Genomic DNA, 24036 nt, shown 5'->3' on the forward strand with positions numbered 1-24036 from the left:
CACTGCTGATGACTGTTACCTACTTTACCCAGAATGTGAAAGACATTAGCTCTTCTTTTACCCATGCCACCATCCTCTCTCTGCCCATCCCCACCTATTTTTACCCACTTTATCCCTCGCTCCTCCGAAGAAGTCAACGGAATAGTTACGTCTAACCACGCCACCGCCTGCCCCCTTGACCCTATCCCTTCCTCACTCCCCGTGGCCGTCTCGAGCGACACTCCTGCCATTTCTCACCGCCCTTAACTCCTCGCTTCACTTCAGGCCTTGTTCCAGCATCCTTCAAGACTGACAGAATAAAGCCTCTCCTCAAGAAACCGACCCTTAACACCACCGACATCCAGAACTACAGACTGGTATCTTTACTTTCATTTCTTTTTCTAAAACACTGGAACGTGCAATCTCTAACCAACTGTCCTCCTATCTCTCACATAACAACCTGCTTGACCCTCATCAGGCTTCAAGAAGGCACACTCCACTGAGACGGCTCCCCTCGCGGTGACTGAGTCCGTCCGTGCTGCCAGAGCCTCATCCCTCTCATCAGTTCTCATTCTCCTCGACCTGTGCGCAGCATTTGACACGGTGAACCACCAGATCCTCCTCACTACTCTCGCCGAACTTGGCATTGCTGAATCTGCACTATCCTGGTTCACATCCTACCTGACGAATCGCACCTATCAGGTAACAAGGAATGGCATCTTGTTCAAACCCTGCACTCTTGACACTGGTGTCCCTCAATGCTCTGTACTGTGGCCCCTTCTGTTCTCCCTCTATACCAGATCTCTGGGCTCTGAAATTACATCACAGTTTTTCCTATTCCTCTCTTTCCCCTACTCAAAACCCTGATTGTCTGGCACATCACCTGAGGCTTAACCCCAACAAGACTGAGCTCTACCTAATGCCAGGGAAAGATTGCCTACACATGGACTTACTGGTCACTGTCGAGAATCACTGTATCTTCTTCTCCAACTGCCAGAAACCTTGGTGTGGTACTGGACAATCAGTTATGCTGCACCGCAAACATCACCATGGTGGCTCGATCCTGCAGATTTGCCCTCTATAACATCCGCAGGATCCGGCCCTTCCTCACAAACTTCCACACAGACTAACTTTGGTTCAGACTAAGGTCTGTTCATACTGACGTCGGTTCAGACTAACATCAGTACAGGCTCATGTCTCCCTTTGGTTCAATAGTCTTAGAGACCGTTTCACATAAAGCCATGTGTAGTAGTGGAGGAGCTCCATCGGAACGTGAACCAGGGGCCTCACCGTGCTCCAGCAGACTGCCGGCTGCCGGCTCCAGCAGAGCGGTCTCTACCTTCGGGCCCTTGGCTTCCAGCAGACAGGTCTCTGCCTTGGGGCCCTCAGCTTCCAGCAGACAGGTCTCTGCCTTGGGGCCTTCAGCTTCCAGCAGACAGGTCTCTGCCTTGGGGCCCTCGGCCTCCAGCAGACAGGTCTCTGCCTTGGGGCCCTCGGCCTCCAGCAAACAGGTCTCTGCCTTGGGGCCCTCAGCCTCCAGCAGACAGGTCTCTGCCTTGGGGCCCTCGGCCTCCAGCAGACAGGTCTCTGCCTTGGGGCCCTCGGCCTCCAGCAGACAGGTCTCTGCCTTGGGGCCCTCGGCCTCCGGCAGACAGGTCTCTGCCTTGGGGCCCTCAGCCTCCAGCAGACAGGTCTCTGCCTTGGGGCCCTCGGCCTCCGGCAGACAGGTCTCTGCCTTGGGGCCCTCGGCCTCGAGCAGGTTGAACTCCACCCTGAGCCCGTTGGGTAGGGCTGCTGGCCCCGCCCCCTCCCCCCCCTGGTTTGCAGCCCCGCCCTGGGGGGGGAGGTCCGGCTGGAGCGGGCTCTGAGGATGGTCTCCCCAGGCGGGCAGGGGCGGGCTTTCCCTTGGTTGGGGGCGGGGCGACTGTGCTTCCTCCAGAGTCTCAGGCACTTCCTGCATGCCTGCCTGGGGGGTCCCCACACCCCTCTCCGCCCACTGCTCGGCGGCGGCCATCTTATCCTCTGGATCCTCCCCCGGTACTACCTCTCCCTCCTCGCTGCTCTCCCACGCTGCTGCTGGAGCCGCTGGCTCTGGGGGGCCGGACCACGGGGTCTGTGGTCCACTGGGGGTCTGGGGTCCACTGGGGGTCTGGGGGGTCTGGGGTCCACTGGGGGTCTGGGAGGACTGGGAGGACTGGGGTCCACTGGAGGTCTGGGGGGTCTGGGGTCCACTGGGGGTCTGGGAGGACTGGGGTCCACTGGGGGTCTGGGGTCCACTGGGGGTCTGGGGTCCACTGGAGGTCTGGGGGGTCTGGGGTCCACTGGGGGTATGGGGTCCACTGGAGGTCTGGGGGGTCTGGGGTCCACTGGGGGTCTGGGGGGGCAAGGGCTCCCCGGGGCCTGCCTGAGTGCGGGGGAAGCAGGAAGTCTCGTTGGCCGGGGGGCCCTCAGGGTCTACAGTGTGGGCCCCCGCAGACCGGTCCGGTGTGAGCTGCTGGTTCCGTTCCTCCGCGGGGAGCTGGGCGTCCGGGGGCTCCAGTTCCCCTTCAGGCCCCTCGGGGAGAATCTGTGGGGGGGCCACAGGGTCTGCTGTCGCCGCGGCGACTGGCGGGTTCTGCTCCGTGAGTCCCGTGGATTGTGATTCGCCGTGGGGGACGTCTGTGGGGGGGCCGGACTCGGCAGACGGCGGTTGCAGCGGGGGGGCCCCCGGACTGTCTGTGAGGGGGGGGGACTGAGGGGGGGGGGCTACGGGGCGCTGGTCCGCCCGGGTCCGGGTCACCTTGGGGCTCTGCCGGTCGGCCGCGTCCAGGCCGCGTCCCGGGTCGGGGAACCCGAACTGGCTGCCATTGTACTGGTGACCCACCGTCACCTGCTGCTGGTCGGGGGGGCTCTCCACCCGAGTCACCATGAAGATCTTGTGGCCCTTCCCGGGGCTGGAGACCGAGATGAGGCGTCCGGGGGAGGGGGGCGGCCCGTGGGGGAGGGGTGGCGGCCCGTGGGGGAGGGGGGGCGGCCCGTGGGGGAGGGGGGACTCCGTCACCGTGATCGCAGACAGGACACTTCTCCCGGCGATGGGGACGGCCGGCGAGGGCGGGGGGGTGCGGGAGGCGCGGTGGGGGGCCGGGTCCTGGGACCGGGGGCCGGTCGGGGCGGGGCTGGAGGAGGACGGAGACTCAGCCTGGACCTCCTCCTCCTCCTCCTCCTCTGTGTCCGAGTCCGACTCCTCGGAGAGAGGCGACGCTTCCGTCTCGGGGCTTGTCTCTGCCGGGCCGACGCTCGTCTCCGATTGGCCACCGCTCGTCTCCGACAGGAGGCAGCTCTTCTCTGACTGGCCGTCTTCGGCCTCCCCGTCCCCCTGGTTCTGGAGCGCCGCCGTCGGGTGGGTGGGGTCCGAGGGCTCCTCCTCCGCCGGGGGGCCGTCCTCTGTGGCGATCTCCGCCATGGATGCCGACTGCCTCATCTTCTGCTCCGTCTCCTCCTTCTCCTTGGCCAGGATGAAGTTCCTCTTGCAGCCGTTCTGGATCTCGGCCAGCAGGGCGCGCTGGGTCTCGATGAAGCTCTTGACCTGGAGAGAGGTCCTCAGCCGTTAGCTCTGGGGTCCACCAACCCTCCCCTCCCCCCAGATGTTATCCCCTCAGATGTTATCCCGCCCAGATGTTACCCGCCCAGATGTCACCCCCCAGATGTCACCCCCCCAGATGTCACCCCCCCAGATGTCACCCCCCCAGCCGCTGAGCCTCACCGTCTCCTTCTTGGGCTCGCGGTCCAGGTCCAGCCTCAGCAGGGAGGTGTTGACCTTCAGGGCCAGGGACAGAGCCATGAGGCCGCCCGTCTTCACCTCGTTCTCCCGCAGGTCCAGTCGCAGCAGCCGGGAGCTCTCAGCGATGAACTCAGCCACCGCCACCGCGCCTAGGGGGGAGGGAGGGAGGGAGGGGGGAGCGGGTGAGGGAGGGAGAGTGAGAGAGTGTGAGTGAGTGAGAGAGTGTGAGGGAAAGAGAATGAGTGAGTGAGAAAGTGAGTGAGAGAGTGTGTGTGACAGAGAATGAGTGAGTGAGCGAGAAAGTGAGTGAGAGAGTGTGCGTGACAGAGAATGAGTGAGTGATTGAGTGAGAGAGAGTGTGAATGAAAGAATGAGTAAAGAGAATGAGTGTGTGTGTGAGGGAGGGAGAGTGTGAGAGAGAGTGTGCCTTCTTCAGTGTGCACTAATATCTACACATATAAGATATACCTTAATATGATTTATGACATTTGCTGGCTATGATCAAATAAACAACAATCTGCATCTCATGAATTGCTATCCTTTACATCTGCTGCCATCTCTCCCATCTGGCAGACAGCTTGTATCAGAATCATCCTCAGAGAGGATGATGTTGAATCAACGTCAACGTCCCCGAACCTCGGCCAATGAGTACCGAAAGCGTCTGCTTCAAACACACCAACGTCTCCCCATAATGACAAACCATTTCATGGTTAATTACTCAAGAGTCAGGGTGAGGCGTCTCGCTCAGGGACACCTCAACACTGAACCGGCCACCTACCTGCCAACCAGCTCTACCTCCTGAGCCACATGCTGCCCCCTCTACACCAAATTAGAGCTCCTATTGAATGGAGAGCGGGAGGGGAGGAGCTACCTTCGCAGGAGAGCTTGGTGGAGGCCAGGCCCAGACGCAGTACCGAGCGGTTGGAGATCAGCCCGTCCTTCAGCCGGTGGACGCCCTCGTTCCCGATGGAGTTGTGACCCAGGTTGAGGGTCTCCAGGCTCTGGGTGCACGGCTGGGGGGCAGGAAGAAGAACCCAAAGATAAAAGGGGGGGGTCAACGGAACTCAGAACCTCATGTTGGAGACGTGCTGACCAGTGAGACCGGGGGACGACACGCATCACAGATGCCATGTTGTCCCTCAGACCCCGAATGTTACTCAGACCCCGAGTGCCCCTCAGACTCGGAGTGCCCCTCAGACCCGGAGTGTCCACCATGGCGTACCAGAGCAGCCGCCAGGTAGCCCATGCCGTTGTGCGTGAGCTGGTTGTTCCACAGCACCAGCGTCACCAGGCCCTTCCTCTGCTCCTTCAGGCCCTCACAGACGTAGGCCAGCCCTGTGGGGGGAGGAGGAGGAGGAGGAGGAGGGGGAGGAGGGGGAGACACATGAGCCAGAGCCGTGTGAACACGCCAACTCCCCGCCGGTCCACGGGGTCACCTTCGAGACTCTCACCGGTGTCCAGGATGTGGTTGTTGCGCAGGTCCAGGATCTGGATGTTGTAGTTGAACTTCAGCAGGTTCCCCAGCTGTGCAGAGTCCTGCAGGCCGTTCAGCTTGTTGTCCGCCAGGTACAGCTCCCGCAGGTTCATGTTCATCTTCAGCGCCGTGGCTGGACCAGAAAGGAGAAAGACGGTTAGACGACGGATCCTCCCCGGTCCCCCGTCCCCCTCCCGGTCTCAGGTCTGCCTCCCCCGTCCCCCGTCCCCCTCCCGGTCTCAGGTCTGCCTCCCCCGTCCCCCGTCCCCCTCCCGGTCTCAGGTCTGCCTCCCCCGTCCCCCGTCCCCGTCTCAGGTCTGCCTCCCCCATCCCCCGTCCCCTGTCCCCCTCCCGGGTCTCACCCAGCAGCATCAGGGGCCTCCCGGACAGGCCGGCGTTCTCCAGGTGGAGGACAACCAGGCTGCCACTGATCCTCAGGGCCCGGGCCACGAAGGGGGCCGAGTGGTCCAGGAGAGGGCTGTTGCGGGCGTCCAAGTACTGGAGGGAACTGGTCTGAAGGGGGCGAGAGAGGGAGGAGGAGGATGATGAGGAGGATGAGGAAGCCTGCAGAGCACCTGGACGTGAGCCCAACGGTTTAAGGATGTTTAAAGATTCATTATGAACAGAGTTCCTTATGACCGCCTTTGACCTTTTGATCACCACGATAGCAAACAGCAGTGAGCAGATCTAGGCTATTTCCTAATGCGAAGGAAGCATGCTCAACGGCCGCCCTTTTAAGGACGCACGTCATAGAACGCTGATAAGCACTGTTCCAATGTTGAGATGTTGAACGCTCGGAAATTCGCGCCCTTTTCACATCCTTTGTTTTTGAGAATTCCGAGATTTTTCAAGGATGCATTGCTGGATCCTGAACGACCCAAAATCCCCACAATCCTTTGCGTTCACACGCTGTGCGGGGTATTTAAAAATTGCGGATGGAAAGAAATATTTTGTGCCATATTGCTTTCTATAGATTAATCATGTAAATGCAAAAAATTAAGCTTAAGACCTGTGCGAATGTTTTTGCAACGTAATGAAATATTTTGCATGGATTGATTTGTTTTAATATGTACGTAGCTGGTGTTTAAACAAACTACTGTCGCCAATAACAATTTCAACAATTATAAAAATATAACAATATTTACCACTGGAGCAGTAATAAAAAGCGGAAGCGCTTCCACACTAGCAAGTCGTTCCAAACTCCGAACACTACAAACGCTAGGCAGCACTCTAGCCAGCACTCTTGCCTCATCTCCATAGGACACGACTTGCAAGGAAGCGTTCTAGCGAGGCTGCAGCCTTCACATTGGGAAACAGCCCTAACCTGCCTTCAGGGAGAGGAGATTACCGAGCTGCCACCCCCCCCCCCCCCCTTCCTTAACACAGCAAAGTTGTTGGATCAACTTTAGCACGTTTTATGTAGAATACGTCTTTCAGACTTGAAGGAAAACATTTCCATTTTATGTAATTCAAGTTTAAACTTTAACAGGTGTATGCAGGTTTAATAGAGGAATGGTCAAATGGATAACATGCTCAGCTAGCTTGATGCTCAGCTATCTTGATGCCCAGCTAGCTTGATGCTAGCTTGAGAGGAGAAGCAGGATATGGATGACTACAATCCTCCACGGTCAGGACCTGACCAAACCATAGAACTCTGTACCTCTGGTGACCTGTGTGACCAGTGGTGAACCACATACCACCCCCCTCACTCTGAAATGAGTTTGAGGAGCTTGATTCTAGTCTGGCTTAGTCTGTGCTAGCAGGTCTGAGTGTTGGGTAATGGTTTGATCCATGATGTTTAGATTTGGCTGGCCTAGTCATTTGAATGGGATAAGTGAGATTTGAGACGACGCTAGAGGGCAGGACGGTGACTACATAGACTAGCTAGTGTGACACATAAGGTTTCCAGGTTCAGACACTGACTCACTGGCTCAGCCAATTAGGATCCTCTCCCTGTTCCCTGCATATACTGACATCAATCAGTAAGAACAAATATTCTTAAACCCTGGCCGGTAGACAGACACCAGGGTTCAGAATCATGAAGTCCTGAAGGCATCTCATGTGACCATGCTACAGCACTGGCTCAGAGCTGATCAATAGACTCTCCGTCCAACCAGCTCTTCCTCACCTTACCGGCTGGTTCCTCTAGAACCACTGTTGGCTGTCTACCTCTCACTATGCTGATGTGACTAGGACGAAGGTCATCTCCGGTGTGCAGTCTTCCTCCGGTAAGACCGGTCATTGACCTATGGTGGGCGTGGTGTGACCTCTCACCTTCCTCATCATGTGGGCAGCGGCCTGCCATCCCCGCGTGCCGATGTGTTTGTTGAAGGAGATGTTGAGGTGTGTGGCCGACTCGTAGTACTCGATCATGTCGAACAGCGCCGACGCCCCCTGACACACACACACACACACACACACACACACACACACACACACACACGTGTTAAATGTGGTCTATACTCTGGGCAAACTCCAAAGAGCGTTGACACCGTTCTCGACTCTATCCTCCCAGACCTAGAGCTGGGAGGATAGAGGCAGTGTTTACAGTGTAGAGCGGGGGGGGGGGGGGGGGAGGGTGGTCGCCGTGGTAACAGACCACCAGGCCCGGCGCAGACAGCCCGTGGACGAGTGCACCGGGTGCGTTCAGGCCAAGGCCAAAAAAAAAAAAAAGAACGTTTTCATCATACAAAATGGAGGATATAATAAATGGAGCAAAGGAGGGAATGAGTCGGCAGGAAGCAAAGCTCCTCCAAGAGACTCCAGAGCCAGGCTTATGGAGTCAGGGCGGGGGGGGGGGGGTCAGGTGAGCCAGATTAGTGCGAATGAGGCCGCTGAAGGTCCCCTTGCCGCTGCGCCGTCGTACCACACGAGGCAGGAATGCCCTGCTTATTAAACCGCGCCCGTCTGCATGTGCGGTTTGTGTTTGAAGGACGTCCCGTGGGAGAGACGTCCCTCACCGTCCTGTGATGCAATACCTCAGTCATAAAGGTTGTTTTTTCCAAGAGGGGGCTGCTCTGCATGTCTGTCACGGCCGCATCAACACGGCCATAATGACCTTTCCTCAATGTCTCTGCGGCCGACTGGGACACAGGAGGGGACGACGAGAGGAGCACTACAGCATGACTCACCGATGACTCACTCGATCGGAGCACCCAATGGGAGGAGCCAGTGAGGACATACAATGGGAGGAGCTAATGGCAGGATACAATGACAGCAGCAAATGATGAGAGCCAATGAGATTGCGATGAGAGTTAACACTCCATGACCGTCTACGGCCACCATTTTGTGGAACTTCTTAACTTCATTCATTCCGTTTGGGAGTCTCTGACCTGCTGGACGTGAGGGGTAAAGTCCTTGGGGAATAAGGAGTACATGCATTCCCACGCACACACTACCTCCTACAGCGTGCAGGAGTGGGCCAGGAGCGCCAAGCATTTAGTCGTTATTTTTCATGGCAGAAGTGATTAAAGAAATATATTGATAATTATGTTGTAATTGTCTGAATGAACTGAATAATAAAACCTTTGCATGTATTTTAACGTCTCTTGGACTTTAAAACGGTTGTGGTTTGAGGAAGTATTTCAATGTGGAGGCGGTTAGATTTACAACCCTCAAAGCTGTATTTGTATATCCTGAGCCGTGCGGGACAGGATGCAGCCTCTGGATGTGGTGTGTGTGTCTGATGTTGTTTACATACACAGGCATGTGAGTAATGTGAACCTCCATGATGAAACCCTTCCACATCCGGTCAGCCACTTGGCACCAGGACAGAGGCAACGCAGAGAAACACAAATAGAAACTGGATGAAGAAGGAGTGAGTGAGTGAGTGTTTCCCTCACATCTTCATCCAGGTTTGTCTGCTCCAGGTCCACCAACTTGAACTGCACCCTCTTCAACACCTCCTCCAGGGACTCGCAGGCCTTGTAGTCCAGCTTCTCACCTGGAGCGCGAGTGCGCACACACACACACACACACACACACACACACACACACACACACACACACACACACACACACACACACACACACACACACACACACACACACACACACACACACACACACACACACACACACACACAGTGTTGTTGGTGACTTTCCATTTCAAACCCAGAGTGCCACATAGTTAGTGTGTTGCACACTCACCTTTAAGATCCAGGCATTCGTTTCGCTGCGTCAGATCTTTCAGTTCCTGCAGGGATAAAGAGGCAACAGTGCATCAGTAAAGGACCCCTGGTTAAGCACTGAGCAATAGCAGAGGTACACCAATCACAGGTCCAACCGTCGAGCAGAAGAACAATAATAAGACCAGGATTGATATGCCCAGGTGCCAGCGATGAACCTCTGGGTGTGTGCGTGGTGCGTGTGTGCGTATTTGTACTCCGTGTGTGTGCCCCAGGGAACTGGAGAGTTCTGACAACACAGGGGAATGCGGCCGGAGGGAAGCAAAGTAACACAGGCCGTGTAACAGGCCGTGTTACAGGCCCTTCAGCAACAATGTGACACAGCGAGTCCAGGAGGGCAGACATGACTCATGCTCCAGAGAGGAGGCACGGCCCTCTTGGAACAGGCTATCATCAAGATGCACATTTTAGTCTTAATGATAAGTGACACAGAGCTGAAACCTCAACTATCAAGGATTGGGGAGAAAACTCCAATAGAGTACACTTTTAAACATTTTATGGAGGTAATCTAAATGTAATCTGTTTGTAGTGACAATAATTCACACACACACACACACACACACACACACACACACACACACACACACACACACACACACACACACACACACACACACACACACACACACACACACACACACACACACACACACACACACACACACACACACACAATGTGCAACAAATCCCTATCCAGAGCAGGGCAGCTCTCCAATGCACCTGATGACCTCTGGGCTGCTATCAGCCCTGCCCAGAGCTCTGCTTGGCACACGCTCTGATAATGTTCCCTCGTAGGCAAACACACGTGTTTTCCACAAACAAGAAGCCCCATCCGCCTGTGCCGTTTTGGGATCTTTCTTTACAAAAGAACCGAGCAAGAAAATAAATACACAAAGCCACCAAATGCCCCTCACGTGTGACGTGTTAGAGCGAGGGGCGGCCCATCAGCCCATCAGGATTAGGAGCAGCCTGGCAGAGGAGGAGGACGTATCGGTGCTGGGGAGGGCCGCAGCCAGACACCGCAGCAGAGAGTGGGGGTGTGTGTGTCTGTGTGTGTGTGTGTGTGTGTTTGTGTTTGTGGAAACTAATGGCCATGTGGGAACAGATGGTGTTGAGGCCTGTCTGGGGTCCGGGCTTCACACCGGGCATGCAGCTCATTTCATTGGTTTGATTCTTATCTATTGCCAGCAGTTAGTGATGATTACTGACAGCAGAGTGGTTTCCTTACCCTTTAAGACCGCCGTCTAATAGGGATGTCAACACCTGTTAATCACATATAGTTCACACTAAAAACAAGATAGTCACTTTAGATGTACTTCTCTTTTAAGATGAAATTATAATAAATTAATAACTAACTCTTTCGTCGTTTTTCATTTGACATGGCAGATTGTCAATGCATGTAAGGGATATGGTAAACACAGCCTCCCTAAACTACATTCACCAGTGTAACCCCAGCCTTGTGCCGTGTCTGGGAGTGAACACTAGGGGGTGCACTCCGTGCACCTCCTCCCAGGTCTGGCTGTATGTGTGTGTGTGTGTGTGTTGGGACGGGGGACTGCAGACGTTGGACCAGGCGCATGAACCACGCCGCTCAGAGCATCTACTGCTCAGAAGGTGTGGATGTGTTGGTGAGCAGGTTGTTTGTTTGTGTTGTTTGTTTGTGTTGTTCCTAGGATACCACATTGAATAGTTGAACTTATTCATTGAGCTGGCCCTGTGATGCAGAGAGAAACCAGTCAGTGGACTGAGGAGCCGGTGATCAGATACAGAGGTGCAAAGGGTCTGGCTCTGGAACACTGTAAATATCCCTCAATGCACATAAAGTGTCAGGCCCCTGGCCCCCTGCGACGTCTACACGCCAGCGGGGCCCTCACAGAGAACGCATTCACAGCCACCAGGGAAGAACTGCAAATGGCTGAACTCACCTTAACCCCTCCCCCTCGCCGGCCAACTATTTAGTTTGCCTGGCCTGTTTATACGGCCGGTTTAGCACAAGGATGACTAAGCAGAACGGAGAGCAGTGGACCACTGATCGCAGGGCTAAACAACAACGGGACCGTCAAGGCAGCCCTGGTGGTTCTGTTGTAGAGAGAGATAGGGGGAGAGTGGGAGAGTGTTACTAAGACACAACCAGAGAGGGATTGAATAAGGGACAGAGTTAGGCAAGAGACTAGGAGCTAGGTAGAGAGAGAGTGATAGGAGAGGGAGGGAGAGAGACCAAAGCCAGTTAACTCCCAGTGGAAATGTACTCACACAGCAGGTCTAAAAGCAGCTTGCGGGCATGGGACAGAAGCAGCTTAGCATGTTACTGTGTCTTTCCACAAGTGGCTGTGATGTCAGCACAGTGTCTCAGCTGACCTGCGGGTGTGGCGGTGAGGTCCAGGGTTTCCACTGTGCCACGTCACAGCCTCAGCGGGCCGGGCCTGCCTACGTCTACACATCTACTCTTCATGTTGCAGGGTCACAAGCGCGTGCAGACGTGTGAGCGTGTTTATAAAGGCAGTTACAGAGGCCCGGCTACAGGGCCCGGAAGGGTGTGGCGAGGCGGGGGGGGGGGCAGTACAAACAGTCCCTGAGACACTGGTGTTACTGTCCCATCGCAATGGGACTGTTCTTCCAACCTTCCAGACCCTGACCTTGCAGAACAGCTTCCCACCTAACCACTCCGTCCCAGTCAGATGTTTGATCAGTCATAGGGCCTGTGTTTCCCATACATAGACCGATGTGTGGCGCAGCACCACCCACAGAGTCAACACTGAGCGCCACAAATTGATTCCTTTTTTTTTTAACGCGATTATGAAATATTAATATCATTCCGTTCATTCATCTCCGCATAGAGCTCTTTCTCCCTGTCATTCTCGTTCACACACACACACCACACACACACACACACACACACACACACACACACACAAAAAAACGCAACTCTTCTGACAGTATTAATATTAAAATAATGTAACCAACCTGCTTCCCGACCCACTTATTTTAAAAAGCTATAGGCCATGCTCTTGATTAGCTTAATCATAGCCTTATTGGCTTACGTAAAAACTGACATCCCTGAGTCATATGCATTTAAAACAAAGTATTACAATGTTGATTCCAACTTCCAAGCAGTTTAACGTGAGGAACCTGCATTTTTGCATTAGCCTATTTTATCCCGCTTCAGCATTCATGCAAAAGTTAATAATAGCTATATAACATTCACAATAAATAAGGATTTCCCACTAGCCTACATAAAATGTTGTTTGAGCAGTTACTCACAGGGATGCCTAATTGATGCTATCTCCCGAGCATAAAATCTGAATATTTTAAGAAACATCTTTATTAGTGGACACTCTTAACAGTCTGCAAATTGAAACCTTTGCACACCAGGTCAACAAATAGCCTAGGCTTAACATAGGCTACCTATTCAAAATAAAACGGTGACTTAAATCAGTCAGACAGTTACCTGGTCTAAGAAAAAAGAAAGAAAGTTGTCTCTACGTCAGCAACTGGAAAGCTCGTGCTGCATCTTTGCGCAAGTCATTCAGCCAATGATGTCTTTGTCTTTTATATGATATAGCCTACTCTATAAATTACAACAGTGCATTCGGCATCTTTATTTTAACCGAATATCACAAAATAATTTTTTGGTGACTCGCAACCGCTCAATTTGGATCAACCCGCGTATCACTGATACATGCACGTGGACTGACGCCTCTTGCACACTACCTCCGTCAACCTCCGTCAACGGACGCATCTCATTGACTTTACATGGGGCGCCCTTGAAATGCATTGTGGGTCCGTCCGTCAAGTCGGCTCCGTGGCTGGCGTCAAAAGTTGAGAAATGTTAAACTTTTTGGGAAGTGACGGGTCAGTCGGCCAATCAGATCGCGGTTATGCAAATACACTACAGTGCCGCTACTTGGACTCTGTCCAATGAAATGGTCTTTGTGATACAACCCGCCGTGGAAATGTCAAAAAGCCGGCTGGCAGCGGGGGATTTAAGAATGGATTTAATGGATTTAAGAATTGGGCGATTGCTGTGGTACACGTACAGGGGCAACACTCTCCTTGCGACTACGGGATCCATTTAGCAATAACAACAAGCAGGAAGACGCAGGAAAAAGCCGGCTTTATAACGCCTGGTGCAAGGAGAGCGCAAGGAGAGTGTTGCCCCTGCTGCAGGCTGAGTCCACAAAGACTACTCTCCCATACGTCAGACATGCCCTCGCCCATCCGTCGACTGACGGAGGTAGTGTGAATGAGGCGTGACAGCTGATTCGCCTGCTCCTCCTCCTCCTCCTCTCCCTGCGCACTGACAGCTGATTCACCCTCTCCTCCTCCTCTCCACACGCACTCACAGCTGATTTGCCCTCTCCTCCTCCTGTCCACACGCACTGACAGCTGATTCGTCCGCTCCTGCTCTTCTCCACGTGCACTGACACCTGATTCGCCCGCTCCTCCTCTTTTGTTTTACCAAAAAAGTTAAATACAAGAACAGGTTGATTTTGGTTGAGGTAGGTCTTGAGTTCAGTATTTGAAATAAAAACCTCCAGCTTTAGTTGTTTTTTGCAATTCATTCCTTGAATGTCACATAATCTAAAGATTGCCACTAAAATAGGCAAAAATTCAGGTAAAAACTAAACCGTAACATCAATTTTGGTGAGTAATTATCAACAGACCGCCACGGCACCGTGACACTCGATTCCCTCACCGGCGCCAGGCGGGCACCACACATTGCTACCTGGTCTGTGGGAAACACTGGACCTGCTGTGTGCCCAGGTGGGATGGAGTCCACCCTGCACAGAGCTGACCTGAGGTCAGGGTCTGGTGGTCGACAGCCACTTGTTCGGCCAAATTCTCATTGGTTGGACAATTGCTGTGTTCCTTTCATAAGGAAAATGATTCTTAATCCATTATTTTTAGAGCGTGGAGGACATATGCACAACAATGTATTTTTTATGAGTTATAGGCTATATTGTGTTAGAAATAACATTAATTATGAATATAAATAATATTCTAGTCTCTGTAGTTTCTGATATAATAATTGTATAGTTTAATTTACTTCGAGAGTTTTTCCCAACTTTGAACTCGCCCAACTTAAAGAGGATGCTATTGTCCTACTGAACATTTACTTGGCTACAAACCAATGTACACCATGTTAAATAGGTTGTTGGTGTGGCGGAAGGTGGTTAAAAAGGATGACAAAACAGTGTGCTGGCATCCTCAAAACAGTAGGCTGAAGTTGTGATGCGCCTTGGTGTTTAGCGCTTGATAGGCCGAGTATGACCGTATGGGACTAGAACCAATACCCAGAGTTTTATCTGTCTGCGTTTTGCTGTCAGTGCTCCACTGTGTTTATGTTTCAGCGAGGGGTGGGCTGTTGTGAGGACTTGAGTACTTATGTAAATAGACCCTCAAATGTTCCATTGCATCACTGTGAGGCGGACTATTTCAACAGCGTGTGGGTTTTCAGGGGCAGGAAATTGCGGCAAATTAAGGAATATGTCATTCACCTTTACCATCCATCACTCTCTACGTACTTTTGACGCAAATTGCTAACTCAGTCACCCAGAGGCAATGCGATCCCTCTGTCATTTCCACACCAAGCCTTTAATTCATCATTACTCCGTTCCCGGTGACCAATCACAAGCGAGGGCCCCTACTGAGACATGAGCCAGTCAGCCTTTCCTCTGAAAAAAGACTGTAGGGTGCGTTCACATCTGTCGTGTTTCATTTAATGCTTTCAAACATGGGAGGATTTACACCCTTGGTGTGAAGAGAATCAAGCCTGATTGAGTTACGCTCTGTATGTGTGCAAGATGTGTTAAATCCTGGCCTATAGAAAAGATATGTCCTTGGAGTTTGTCTGAACGTACTCCAAACGTACTGAATGTTTGGTTGAGGACTTCAGACGTAGTGGGGGTGGAATATAAGAGCTTAATACATCGTTCTCTCTAGCGCTAAACTAGCAATGCATTTACTGATGTACCCTGACTGTGTTTCCCTGTTCTTAATAAACAGCAGAACACTATTTACTGCAAGTTGGCTCATGCTACCACTTATCTTTATTCCATGAATTTTTTTTGCATTTCCCTCAAAACGACTACAGGGGCTACGCAGCACTTGTGGCCAAGGACAGCAGAACAAATACAAATATTGTAGAGTTTATATCAATATCTACAGAGACGATCTGCTCAGAACCTTCCAGACGTTCTACTCAGAACCTTCCAGATCTCAGACCGTTGCTCTCCTTTTATTTGACGCTATTCTGTATTAATTAATTGCCAATTGGTTTTTATTAAATTTTTTAATTTTTAATAAATTCTCATAATGAGCATGGTTGGTTTATTCATACAACGTCACGACTCAAACTAGAGAGAGGGCAACACATCACTTTATTCACCTTGAGTGTGTTTCTGTTCAGCTGTGTAAAAGCCAAACTAAGTGAAAAGAGTGAAAGCAACCTTGAAAAGGGCTTATAGAAGGGAGGATTAGGACAACCTGTGCTGGCTAATCCCAACAAAAGAAAATGAAATATGAATACATTTTTGTCTTTCATAAGTAAATACCCCCTTGGTGGCTTGGTTTAAAAAGCTGTCTTTGAAGAACAACACTCAGCTCTTTGACAGCAAATTGACAAAGAAACTAATGTTTCACTCAAATTCTGCAACAGCATGACTTCCATAACAAAACTGAAAACAATCCTTAAATGTTATTGATTTTCCATTGAGCTTTTGACAAAGGAACCAAACTTTGAGTTGTGTAAGTGGCGGGTTTCCTTGGTCGTCTTATACTCAGGTACCAGAGATCTGGTTAGAAGACAGCCTTCTCAGAGGCCATTTCTGTGGACTTTGACTGTTTTTCTACAAGATGCAGCTGACGTAGTTGGTGGCTATACACACAATGTTAAAGCCGTCTGCACTACACCCTACAACTAGCTGGCTCCACCCCGGAACAGAGCGCTCACACATCTCCACATGTCCAGACACATCCCCCCACACATCCCCATAGACAGCAGGGTGGCTGCTGACTGAACTGGGCTGGACAGAATTCAATGAGACTGCTCTCCTCGGGAGCTGGTGCTTCAGCCTGCAGGAAAACGCTGTGTGGGCGCAGGTGCACGTGCGCATCCGTGCGCTCACGCGTGTGTGTGCGTGCGTGCGTGTCCCTGGTTCCCTGCAGCTGGAGTCCGGGCCTCACCTGAATCTGTTTGAGCACTTTGGCGATGGGCTTGCAGTTGAGCTTCTGGCAGCCTTGTCTGTAGGCGGTGAGAATCTCATCCACGGTCACGTTCTGGGCTGGAAAATAATCAAGACGGGGTCAAAGGTTAACAGGGCCTTTTGTATAACATCTCTGTTACTTCTACAGCAATATCACCCAATCTATGCTCTTCTTCCTGTGTCCTGCTTGGAGGTAAATGTGATAACGCGTAGGCCTGACACATATGATTACTTTATACTCTACTCTGAAGCATCAAATCATCCCGACTCTCAGGCAGGAAGGCCCTTAACCGTCTGGTTGCCCCCTGCACGGTAGGTCCTCTTCATTTGACTGGTTTTACGGGGTTTGGACACACCCTTCGCTTGTTAATAACAGCACTCAAATCACAGTGTGTTAGTATGGTAAAGTCCTTTTAGTAAACCTTTTGTTTTGTGTACTCATAGTGAAGACTTTTGTCTTCAATTGTTATTAACAACCACCCCCAGGGAATACTCCTCTATTTGAGCTGCACTAAACCCAACATCATCTCTGACCACACTGAGTCCCCACCTCCATCCCCTCCACCACCTCCACCACTGCCACCGCCGCCACCCCCTCCAACACCGCCACCCCCTCCTCCATCGCCTCCAACACCACCACCGACACCCACTCCACCACCTCCACCATGAGAAATAAAAGTTAAGAAACTTGAGAGATCTGTGGACAAAGTTAGGGGAAATTTGGGGAAAACTGAATTTGTGCTGCTGTTAGCATTTCTGAATGCTGGCACCAAGGTGAGACCAAGTCCTCCTCACTTCATGTTCTCCTCCTCTACCCACCACCACCCATTGCCGTCTCCACTCAGATCCCTTCCATCTACAGTGTGGGTTAACCCTAACCCACCACGTCTCCACTCAGATCCCTTCCATTTACAGAATGGGTTAACCCTAACCCACCACCCATTGCTGTCTCCACTCAGATCCCTTCCATCTAAAGTATGGGTTAACCCTAACCCACCACCGTCTCCACTCAGATCCCTTCCATCTACAGTATGGGTTAAACCTAACCCACCACCCACTGCCGTCTCCACTCAGATCCCTTCCATCTAGAGTATAAATGGGTTAAACCTAACCCTAACCCATCACCCACTGCCGTCTCCTGCAGTATGGGTTAACCCTAATCCTAACCCTTCCATCTACAGTATGCGTGTGCCTGTGTTCTACGGTGAAAGGTAACCTTTGACCCCTGAACAGCACTGTGGGTTTTCCTGGTGAAAGTTAACCTTTGATCCTGTGCTCTGAATAGCACTGTGGGTTTTCCTGGTTACTTCACCTCCCTTAGCGGTCAATCGAGTACCGGTCTATTAATAGTGGATCACGGGACTGTTGACTCATGGCACATGTCAGTGTTCACTGAGGACGGGGGCAGGGGACGGATAATTTGTGGGTTTGTTTAAGGGCATTAATTCACCATTAACCATTATCGTCTCCAAGTGGCCCAATGAAATACAGGCTCAAGTAACTGATGTCCTAGTGACCGAAATATGTGGTTTTAACCGAAAGGAGAGAAGATTCTTGATGTGACGCTCTAGGGACCTGACACCTGGACGAAGGTGAGAGTCTCAGTACGGGGACTTGAGCGGTAGTGATATGCTCATGGTCACGAGGTAGCATGCCCAACTATTTAACTTGGCAGAGGTACGTTAAGGTTTCCCGACTACAAGCCAGCTTTGTGCGGGGCATCCTGTCTGCAGGCGGGGAGCCACGTTGGCTCATACACAAATATTTACACATTTCTATTGCATCGATGATGAAATCTCACCCAGGGCATTGATAGAGAATTGGTGCCGTCATTGTAAATTATCATCATAAATCCAAAATGAATTATTATTATCCTCTTCCATCTATCGCCTCTCCTCAAATATTGTGTGAGCGTGCGTACATTTGCTAAAAATAGAGGTCTATAGATTTTAAAAACAAAAGACCATAACATACGAGTAGCAAAACATAGTTACCCATATGGCTTTGAGTCATTTTCATCATTGCTCATGGACAAGAGAAGCTAGAAACTACAACTTGTGTTGTACAGGTTCAAATGCATGCATGTCTGTGTTTGTGTGTGAGAGGGGGATTGAAAGAGGGTGTGTCTGGCGACGAAGCCAGTAGTACACAATGTACCCAGAACTGTGCTAGCTAAACCAGGTGCTAAACCGAAGCAGCAGCCCCTGCCTGTTGGCTTTGGGAACCCGTGGATTTGTGTGAGGGTTAGTCCCTCCCATCTCGCCAACATAGGAACCAAATGCACGGCCTAAAAGTCCTTCCCCTGTAAATCCATATCCGTAACATGTGCAGTAAATGGCAACGGCTGAGGTTTTTGATTGAGAAAGTTTAAGAGTGCACCATTGCAATCCATAGTAGCGCATGCAAAGCTCATGAAAGCATGTGAAGAGTGGGATAGTTTAGCTATAGGAGCTATGGGATAGTGTTCAAGCACCAGCACGAAAGGTATTGGCTTTGATCCCGGATGTCTGCTGTCTACATGTAGGCAACCAGCAGCAGGATGACACAAACATCTGAACTCAAGGCCACAGTAACTGTTGCATCATGTGTCTCAGACGTCAGGCTGCACTGCTGTGGTCTGTCTGGCTGCCGTTAGCCTAACCCTAGGCGGCTCCATGGACAGAACAACGGCGGGGAGCAGAGACAGCCGGCTGCATGGTGAAATCACACCCTGCCCGCCGGAGACCACAGGTGGGGAAGAGCAGCTAGACCAAGACAAGCGTGAACTTGCTGTTGGCCACGCGACTGCGCTCTGCTCAGTGTTCTATAGGAGCAACACACCTTTCCTTTTCCTGGCCCTGTTGGGCAACTTCCAGGGATGGGGGTGTACAATTATAAATCAGACAACACACTTGATCAAGTGCTGCCGTCACAGTGGAGTTTCCGAACATAATTTTAGGCTAACTAAGGCTGGTTAAAGCTTGGAGGATATTGCTGCTGGTTGGGGCGAGCGCTCTCTCCAGTAAGCCATGGCCAATGGTCAAAACACTAATGCATGTCTGCGGCCCCTTGCAGCCAAGGTTCAGTGAAAGCATGAAATGGACGGCAACAGGCATCCATGAGGAACCTTGGCCCCAGGACAGGAGACAACAAACACAACAGTGTGTTCAGCGTTGAGTCTTTTCAGAAGGTGCGACAGATGTATATCCTCAAGCTGGCACAGGAAGTAATGAGGATCATTTGTGACAGCATTTTTTTATTAATCCATTCAAAAAGTTCCTTTTGTAACAAAAGATGTGACTTGTTATTCTATCTCCCTTTTAATCCTATGCATCAGGTGGTTATATCCTGAGAAACGGGGCGGACAAGGGTAATAGAGAACTGAGGAAGAAACAGGTTCACTGACTTCTCACTCATGATCCTGGCCTCAGTGCACCGGGAGGGGGCAGGGCACGGCACGGTGGGCCAGCCCTGTTGTATTGGTGCGACAGTGGGATTGGTTTTGTAACCAGAAGTGCAGCCCTGCTGCCAACAAGGGAGTATCCCATAATAACACGACACAGAAGAACAGCCAGAAGAACGGCCAAATACACCCACTGATTGTTGCGTGGCCTAATATTGCCAATCTGTTGAGGACCATCGTGATAACAGATTGAACTTTAGACAATATCGAAAACGCTAGTTAGTAAGTGCTTCTATGAAAACTGGAGAACATCAGTGGCTGGAACCTGTTTGTTTTCGTGTTCCTGTGACACTGATGGAGCAGAGGAGACACACGCACACCCAGACGTCTACTCAGTCTCTCCTCGGATAACAAACAGAAATGTAAAAACACACGTACAAAATCAGTACAGGAAGGAAGGCATGGCAGGACTTCCTAACACTGACCGGGTTCAAGTGTGATGATGAATACTGAATACAATAGCGTCTCAGGCCTGGAGCCCTGGCTAACAGGATCAACGAGTGGGAGTAGGAGCCGTACCCTGCTACCGCTGGTGAGAGGAAGGAGGCTCGCTGCTGCGCTCACCTTCATCTACGGCTTCTTTCTGGGAACCGGTGAAAGGGGAGGAACCTGTTCAGCCCATTAAGAAGTGTAAACACGTCTCCCCAGATACACAGCGGCCAACACATGAGTCATGTGGAATAACAAGGGCCATTCAAGAGCTTGTGTTTCCACTGTCACGTGTTGAACATGGGAAGGTGTTCCCGGAACTCATCGTTATTCCGGTGTGGAACAACATAAGCCAATAATAATAACAAATAGTTGGTTCTACTTAAAAGGAGCTAGATAAACAATGAATCAAATCCCGAAAGAACCAGCATTTATCCGTTCTTTAGAGAGCCAGCAGATTCCCTGACATGGTGGTGTGTGGATGCTCTGCCGTCCTACTCAGTCCCACATCCATCGTGCATAAGATTCACAGCATGACTGGGATTACAAAGGGTCCACAATGCATTCCTTCTGCGTGGTGTGCAGGGATCCGATCCAATACACACACGGCCCCAGCAGCGCCTAGCCTCCAGTGGGCACGGCTCCATCTCCTGTTTCTACACCGCACTGCTCAGCAGGAGGCCAGGTGTAAACACACAGGGCTTTGGGCTCTCCCCTTACCCCAGCAACAGTGAGGGAACAAGTAAAGACAGGTGTTTGAATGTGTGGAGCAGGACAGACACAACACACACTAGGGAAGAGGCTGTCGCCCACACGGCCATTCAGTTTAGAAATAATGGCTTATGTCAAGCAAGTTATCAGTCCAAAGTTGTCTTGGCTTACCGTCTAAAATATTGCTTTGCCTGAAGAGTGGCTGATGAATTAATTCTGTTAATAGATTGTATTTGGGATTACCAGCAGATGCTTTTATCCATTTTTTATTTATCCACACTTTAGCTATTAGTTAAATTTGAATTCTCTGTTTACACTGCGTTTCATGAATGCTATGTTTGATTAACATGAAACTGATTTGGAAAATAGTGAACTACTTCCATCTACTACACTAAGGCCTACATATACAACTAAAGAGTTGTGGTTAAAGGGTAATGGGGGCTAAACGGAACACACACACACACACACACACACACACAGTATGAGGTCACACAATTCTCTAATTCGTACATGACGCTTGCACAACTGCAATGGCCCTGAAAACAGAAGCGCCTTGCTTGAAGTACAATGTTCAGATGCTTATCTCCAGCTATGGACTGAGTCAACATCTGCTTCTCCTCATTATGCTTTGCTGTGTCTAGCTCTGAATCCTGGCACACACATTTATGAGCACTTGACCACACAAAAAGGGCAGCTGAAAAAAGCAGAATGTGAGTTTGGTGGCCTTTTGCTTCCGCATGAAATGACACATGGACACACAACTTGGGGTAAGGCATAGCTTATTAGCAACCTACCACATAGAGTATATTATAAATAACCTACGGAGTATTAAAAAGTGAACAATAAACCCTGCTAAAATTCCACCTTCTGAGATGCTTAACAACCCCCAGGGAAAAGGGGGCCGGGTTAGTTGATTAACACAAAGAGTATCACCGTGTCACCTCTTCTTAGCATGCTTGTAACTTCTGTCACGCTTCTGTTTGAAAAGCTCCCATTAAACTGATGAAAGACAATGTTTATCTCAGAGGCTAGGATAACAGATTGAGAGGAAATCTTCTTCACATGCAGTCTGGATCCCCTGCCCCAGTGGAACGCGGCATCCACTAATCAAACTAATCGATTTATTACAACATAAAAACACTGTACCCCTCCAGGATAGGAGGGGTATGGAGGAGAGACCAGCCCATACCTCCAGGATGGGGGGGGGGGGGGGGTATGGAGGAGAGACCAGCCCATACATCCAGGATGGGGGGGGGGGATGGAGGAGAGACCAGCCCATACATCCAGGATGGGGGGGGGGGGGGGGGGATTATGGAGAGACCAGCCCGCCCATACATCCAGGATGGGGGGGGGGGGGGGTAGGTATGGAGGAGAGACCAGCCCATACCTCCAGGATAGGGGGGGTATGCAGGAGAGACCATCCCAGTATAGCAGTTATGGGCAGGCTATGTTTTCGCCTCCATAAGCGCATTAAATACTCCGAACTAGGATCTTACAAAAAGGAATTTCTTCATCAGCAGAACCAGATTGAATGGCATTCAGATTAGACATGGAACTCCCATTGCAGTTCAGATAAAACAAGTCATTGTTTAATGTGCTGAGATTTTGGCAAAGATAATCACGCATTTGGCATTTTCCTACCACCACACCCCTGCTGCTCAGCTCATTTCTGAGATCCAGAGACGGGAAAGTGATGATCAAGGACCATGAGGCAGAATGGGTGAATCTCTATGGAAACCGCTCACCGAGACACGCATTCCAAAACATATTCTGTCCACTGTAGAGGACGTAACACTTTGGTCACAAGCTCGTATTTAGCGTCTTAGTGCTGGTGTCCGAACTATCCTCCCCATCCCTGGGTCATCGGTCCCAGACTCTTAACAGAGGTCAGCGGCATCATCCACATGCGACAGGGTTAGGCCTGTCCTCCGCTGTGAGCTGCCTGCTCACAGTGGAGGACAGGCAGGTGTGAGTGAAAGTGGGTGAAACCTGCCGGTATGGGCCTGGATCTGGAGCATGGTTTAAGGTTGGGTGGTTAGAGACAATGCATGCTATAAAGGAGATAAGGGGTGTGTCCCTGAGAGACATGGGTTTTAAACGGGTGAGTTCAGACCGGTTCAGCAGCTTTGAGTAATGGATCTTTATAATGAAATCTGTCATATCAACTGGATGTAACGATACGCGTATTCGTACCAACATTTTTCGGTATGGGTCTAACAGTTCGATGCACGTTTAATTTTGTTGCGTACCGGAAAAAAAAGATTTTTTTTTTTATTGATGATAATAAAAAATCATCAATTTGTGATCATATTGATCACAAACTCTGAGTGTCTTGCCCTGATGTTTTGTGTTGAGGACCACATTGGAAATAAGTCATGGACTTTATTGTGTTTTTATCCTCAATTGTATTTGATGTCTTTTCATGTGTGTAAGGCATTTGTTTGATACAATTTAATAAATCAAAAAAAAAAGTTGAATAAAAAAAAAAAAAAAAAAAAAAAACTGCTGTACCGAAAAACATACCGAACCGTGACTTTTGTGTATCGTCCCTCACTGGATTTGATAAATGAACCACCTGTGGATGGTTTAAGACATGCAACTTGCACATCATGTCGTTTACTAAAATTTGGAAATCAAGCAAGTAACTGTGATTATTAGCGGCTCATTGCCATATTAATATCCATTCATAGTATATTATTATGATTATCAGAAGAAATAATTAATTAGGGGTCCTACGCAAAACGTAGGAACCCTATTGTATATATTTTTTCAGACTTTTTGGCACCAAAAGTTATAAAAATAGGCTTGTAGAACTCGTAAAATGAGTTGGGGAATCAAAAGATGGGCCA

General features: G+C 50.5%; 1 protein-coding gene across 4 annotated transcripts in view; it reads right to left on the bottom strand.

Annotated features, from left to right (window-relative positions):
• ppp1r37 (protein phosphatase 1, regulatory subunit 37) overlaps window positions 1-24036 on the bottom strand; it is a 37558-nt gene that overhangs the window by 5860 nt on the left and 7662 nt on the right. For all 4 annotated transcript variants that reach the window (XM_084467421.1, XM_084467419.1, XM_084467420.1 and 1 more), the window contains 10 exons: window positions 16586-16683; window positions 9363-9408; window positions 9056-9156; window positions 7488-7607; window positions 5576-5726; window positions 5191-5346; window positions 4962-5074; window positions 4611-4752; window positions 3722-3888; window positions 1270-3544 (listed from right to left, as the gene is read on the bottom strand). In XM_084467421.1, coding sequence (XP_084323547.1) covers window positions 1270-3544; window positions 3722-3888; window positions 4611-4752; window positions 4962-5074; window positions 5191-5346; window positions 5576-5726; window positions 7488-7607; window positions 9056-9156; window positions 9363-9408; window positions 16586-16683 — 3369 coding nt within the window. The remainder of the gene's footprint in view (window positions 1-1269; window positions 3545-3721; window positions 3889-4610; window positions 4753-4961; window positions 5075-5190; window positions 5347-5575; window positions 5727-7487; window positions 7608-9055; window positions 9157-9362; window positions 9409-16585; window positions 16684-24036) is intronic.

The sequence above is a fragment of the Micromesistius poutassou genome (assembly GCF_964030765.1).
Source record: "Micromesistius poutassou genome assembly, chromosome: 4".
Classification (NCBI taxonomy): domain Eukaryota; kingdom Metazoa; phylum Chordata; class Actinopteri; order Gadiformes; family Gadidae; genus Micromesistius; species Micromesistius poutassou.